The sequence below is a fragment of the Amblyomma maculatum genome, chromosome 2 (assembly GCF_055883805.1).
Source record: "Amblyomma maculatum isolate TAMU_Amacu chromosome 2, ASM5588380v1, whole genome shotgun sequence".
Taxonomy (NCBI): Eukaryota; Metazoa; Arthropoda; class Arachnida; order Ixodida; family Ixodidae; genus Amblyomma; species Amblyomma maculatum.
Window position 1 is genome coordinate 57,308,604 of NC_139345.1, and position 5,778 is coordinate 57,314,381.

Below are 5,778 nucleotides of genomic sequence, written 5' to 3' on the forward strand. Positions count from 1 at the left end.
ATTTGATCCTTATCCATTTTGCTGACGTTCACTGCATGGCAGTGGCACTGGGAAGTCCATCATCGGTCACCTTTCTATCACCACTCTGCGCAGGATTACTACCTTCATGTGGGCGAGTCAGTGAGGCATCATGGAGCGGCGCTGCGTAAAGGAACCAAGGACAACAAGACACACTTCCTGTTTTCCTTATGTCTTGTCGTCCTCGGTAACTTTGCGCTGCACCTCTCCATGCTGCATATGATGGCTCTTCGTATGGGATATAGCCCGTAGATTTGCATGGTCCGTCGGGCTTCTCTAGACGTTGTTTACTTCGAGTTCGAGTATCTTTTCGCCGGCTGTGCAATTAGGGCAACCTAGAAATTTTTTAGGTTGATCTTATCATAGCCTCAACCTTTCCGACCTCGGCCTTATCCCATTACGTGGTGCGTGACGCAATGAGGTGATGGCTTTCACGAGATGGACCAGGATGGGGCTAACGTGGGAGGAGGACATTACGGCGAGATCGCGTGAATGTGGAGGATACGCTAACAAATTTGTCTAATAAACGTCCACCATTGCGCCAGTTAGTTCAAAAGGAAGAGCACTAGCTCGGGCACTTACATGTACAAGCGGAAATTTGAATGCATGGCCGTGTACTGCAAAAATGTCGCCTGGAGCTGCCATTTGGCAAGAATACAACCTCAACGAGAAGTCGGGAGGTTTGCAACAAGAAAGGTAGTTATTACTGTAGCACGCTTAAAAAGTAAAATCTTCTAATGTTGTCGCAACATCAAGGGTAAGGCCAATTTCGTGACCTAAAGGGTCTCTTTTCAGCCCCTTGCGCGGGAGAAGAGTTTTAAACAGACCCCTTGCCTATCGAAGCTCTCAGCATTGTTTAAATGCCTGCAAAGCGATCTGTTTATTGCTTACATTGTGCCAGTTGTCCCCTCCCTGGGATATTCACACAGACAACCCGTCTCCCCTCCCCCATCCTTCCCGCAGTGAAACTATAAATTGCATTCCTTAGAGTCCGCTGTATATTCGGTAAAAAAATCCGGATCCGGTTTTCAATATGCAGTCGAAGTGTATTAATGAAGGCAGAATCACGAAGATGAGATCGAAGCTGGATTACTACCAAGCGATGACGTCAGGACTGACCGCCCAATGATGACCCATATATCGCTCCAAAAGGGGCTAAACTGACGAGTGTTACAGATTTTTGATTTGGATTATTTCGTAGCAATTTCTTGAATGAATGGCGCCTGTCTCGTAAACACCTGTGTCATCCTCAGCTATATTTGCGCCATGTTTTCAAGGCGTTGCTACCAAGTAGCCCAAACCAAACCTCTGCTGATGAGTGTTAGTGACAGCTTGTTTGAAATGACCAAAAGTAAGCACGAAATGTTTTTCTTCGGCGATAGCAGAGCGAATATCGACAGAACAATAGCTAGAAGTTGTAGGCATTGTATCGGCGGCCTTGCGTCCAGTGACGCCATACACACAAGGCTGACCGTAGAAGTCTCTCTGAGGATGGAAAATGGGAAAGTTTAAAATTAATTTGCGGTGAAACGAAATGACGTGCCGCTCTGAAATTTGGCACGAAAGACCATATTACTGGGAGGAACATGCCGTGAAAATTTCAGAGAAATTTGAGGTGGAAGGAAATTTGCCGGAGTTTGCTTTCGATAAGTATGAATCTTCTTGCCCGCCATCTATCAGCTGTTGCGGCGGCCTCAGAGTGGGCACTTGCCTCCTGAAGTATGGTCGTAGAGGGGTGGTCGCACCGGGGCCTCCCAGCGGAGCCAGTACCCCGAGAAGCTTGGGCAGATGTGCTTGCTAATGGCTTTGCGGAGTGCGCTACGCCGTTCCAGTGGTCGAGAGCGGAGCAAAACCACCGTCAGCGTTCCCGGCCTAAGTGCAGAGCCTTATACCACTCCAGACCTTTCAGTGTTAAATGACAAACAGCTAACGCTTATTGATGCGCTAAGCCGCTCAGCTTCACTCTACTTTTTTTTCTTCTGTGGGTTCCCTTGCACCCCAACGCAGTGGCTCAATAGTTAGGGGAATCGACTGCTGAATGCAAGAATCCCAAACGCTGTGGCCGCTTTTCGGTGGAGGCGAATAACAAGGCGTCCGTGTATTTATGCGTCGTCAGTTCAGTTCAGTTAGTCGTTCAGTCGTGTCCGACTCTTCGTGACCCTATGGACCATGTCACGCCACGCTTTCCGGTCTCTCACTATCTTCCTAACATCACATAACTTCATCTGCAGTGCCTCGAGGATGCCATCTAACCAACGCGTTCGCTGCCTACCCTTTCTCCGGCGACCCTCAACCTTTCCCAACATCAAATCGTCAGTGCACGTTAAACAACCCCAGGCGGTCGAAATTTCCAAAGCCTTCCGCTACGGCGTCACTTATAGCCGTAGTCGTTTCTGGACGTTAAGCATATATAAGCGAAATTAACCCGCTTAATTTCAGTGAAAAGCTGAAACCGACAGTATACGCTGCGGCGCAGGTCAGATCAGTGCTACAGCTTTCCTCGCAGCACAAGCATACGGAGCCATCGGCGTCGCGCATCGGCAGCGATCGCGGCTTCGAGGACAACTTGACTCCGGCGGTCGCTTCCAACCCACGCTGCTTCCTGGACGTGACGGCCAGCGGCTCGTCGCTGGGCCGAATCGAGATCGAACTGCGCGCTGACGTGGTGCCGAAGACAGCCGAGAACTTCCGTCTCTTGTGCACGGGCCAGCGCGGTTACGGATACAAAGGCACCCGGTTCCACAGGATCGTCAAGGACTTCGTCTGTCAGGTGTGCCTGCCGCTGCCTCCTGCCAAGGCATATACTCGTGATTTTTCGGTCACAACACCAACGAGCCATATTTTCTAGTGAACGAGATGTTCAACGTTCTCGCATTACACCACTCGCGAAAAGACATGACTCCGGAGCCGCAAGTACCGGCAGCCCGAAAGCTTCCGGGAAGCAAAAGGCTTCGTTCTGAAGAGCTGTCATTCCATAGGGTCAGTACATCTCTCCTGTTAATGGCAGATACCTATGCATTCTTACGCATACATAATTAAAACAGTAGGGGCAATATGTGGTCTATGCTTTAGAGTGCTGTTAGGCCATCTGTGTCTCAGTACTGGGGAGATTTCGCTTTCAAGGTCCAAATAAACTGCCGCCATGGCGGGCGGGAATCGGGGAACCGGGCTCAATACCCGAATGTCAGACGAAGCTGTTGTATCGGGGGTGGAATTATGCTAAGTAATGTTATATACAGTCTCATTCTAGGCTTTTCTAGCGTACTGTAAGCGTTAGTTTCCCGAAGCTCTTGTTACAGAACAGTAACGTTCTAAGACAGAGTGTTCCGGTAATGCTTATGGCAAGACAAGCGCGTGCTCACTGCAGGGCGGTGCGTTCGAGACGTCCACGGGCAAGAAGTTCGGCCGCTCGGCGTACGAGCAGCACTTCTTTGAGGACGAGAACTTCGTGCTGTCGCACACCGGGCCCGGACTGCTCTCCATGGCCAACTTAGGACCCAACATGAACGGGTCTCAGTTCTTCATCATGCTCACCAAGTGAGCAGCTGCGGAACACAGCGATGACATCCGCATCACTGTTTTATGTTCTTCGCAGAGGCAAACGCAGCGCTCGCACACTACTGTGTTTGGAATGTTATTTATAAGAGAGAAGAATTAAGCCGGCAGAGGTTATTATATTTACAGAAATAACAGCCGTCAGGTTTGTCACCTGCCAGTGTCACCCCCAGAAAGCTGACGACCGCCAATACATCACCCATCCGACCAGCGCTCGAAAAATTGAATGCAGTCAGTTTGCAGTCAAAGCATATAGTTGCAGGTTTATACGCAATGAGACACTTTTCGTGTCTAGCTCTGCAATTAATTTGTCTCGTGTTTGGGGGCAGTTTAGGAGAATTTTGCAGCACAGATGTCAAGCTGCCGTTTTCTGGCTTTAGCGGCGTCAGCGTAATCTTTAAAAGGATTAGGAAGAAATTTCACAGAAGGAGGAGGAGGAGGTCACTACAGGCGCAGAGAGGCTGGTATACGGAGCAACGGATGCGTCCGAGTGGATTCCTAAAGATCGTGTGACTGCCCGACGCATCCGATTGGTTCACCGACATACTTGTTGGCCGTTTTGATGAAAGAAAACAGGCTCAGAAAAGGTGAAAATAGATTCGCTCGGTGTAGCGGGCACCATGATAATGCAAAACACGTGCTGATGTGCCGATGAAACGCAATTATGAAAGGACGTTCCTAACCGCTGATTTGTTTTTAAGTGAGGCGGATAACTATCGCGCGACCTAAATGTACGAATCTAAAGTGGCTATCAGTCACGCGACTTCAGTAATTTCTCGAAGAGGTCTCATGCACGCACCTGTTAACGTGATTTTTATTTTCTTTTTTATTTAACCCATAGAAAACTGTTTGCTGCCATAAGCGTTGCTTCCGTGCTGTTCTTGGCCTCTAATTTTAAGAAAGTGGCTGCTGGGAATATTTTCATCATATTTCTTTTATTGTTTCATCCTCTAACATCACTGTTCCTTTTAATGCTGCCCCGTATGACGTCGTTTCTTGCAACGCTTAACGAGTAATGGTTTTCAGGGCCGCGTTCATGGACGGAAGGCACGTGGTGTTCGCCAGAGTCCTCAAGGGCATGTCAGTGGTCAAGACCATGGCGACATACGGGACCATCAGCGGCAAGCCCACGGAAGAAGTGGTCATCGCTGATTGCGGAACGCTCTAACCCCGTCTACTTTACAAACTATACATGACCCGTACTCAACTTCGCGCACGGCTTCTTGCGCATGCGTCGTTGACCCACTGAATATTAGATGTCTCCGGCGATACTTCACTTTGCCTCGCGTCGTTTGCTGTTACTGCGCACGCGTCCACGCCCTTGTCCATCCTCCGACAATACGTTTTGGCTCACTTCGAAGGAACACGCCAATAAACAGTATAGGTTCACCTCAGGATATTGTTTCCATTCATTTCTTTTTGATGCACTAATTACTCATCCGTGGTATTGCGGGTGTTGAGAGCTAGCGGCGTTTTACGTTAGGCATTTGCGAAGACTCATTTTGCATATTGTGCCCTTAGAATTCAAGATATACTATCGAGGGCAAGAGTTTTCAGGACGCATCATCGGGAATAGGAGCCAATCTCTCTGATAGCCGGTCTCCGGAGACCAGCCTTAACGACCTGAAAGTCGGAATCTCATGTTGTGACATCAGGCAGTGAAGACAAGAGATCGCAAGAAGATGAAGCGCTTCTACGCCAAATTGCTTCTCGTGTCCTTGAAGCTTTTGTCCCCAATAGTACATTTTAGAAATCATGTACAGCACCCGCCTCGGTTTTCGGAAGTGTTGAGTTCGACACCAGCTGCCGGCTGGTTTGCCACCGGTTTTCTCACTATAGTACAAGCCATAGCCTGGAGTGCTCCGTGTCCCGAAGTGAATGGCCTAGGAAATGATACATACAGATATGTATATATATAGCGAGCAAGGCGGTCGGATATGAGTCTTTCAGAGAGACCAGCCAGCACAAAGCGTGGGGATCGGTCACCACATAAAACTGTCGGCCGTACAATAGGGACAAAATTTTCCGATGGCCCAAATGATGGACAAACCATTCTCTTTCTGCTACAAATAATCCGCTTTCGTCAAGGTTCGACTGGCGTATGTCACCTCATACTCTCTGAAACCAGGTTTTCATTGTGTATGGGGACGGCACCTAGCCCAATATCGCTGGCGTCAACGGGAACCAGCATAGGCGCAGTCGAAT

The 5,778-nt window shown here is 49.0% G+C and overlaps 1 protein-coding gene across 1 annotated transcript; it reads left to right on the forward strand.

Annotated features, from left to right (window-relative positions):
- Nucleotides 1-466: 466 nt before the first annotated feature.
- Nucleotides 467-4,741, forward strand: LOC146198714 (peptidyl-prolyl cis-trans isomerase A-like). Its single transcript, XM_084591959.1, has 4 exons — nt 467-496; nt 2,495-2,788; nt 3,386-3,555; nt 4,600-4,741. The coding sequence occupies exons 1-4, from the start codon at nt 467-469 to the stop codon at nt 4,739-4,741; spliced, it is 636 nt and encodes a 211-aa protein (XP_084448085.1).
- The last annotated feature ends 1,037 nt before the right edge of the window (nt 4,742-5,778 follow it).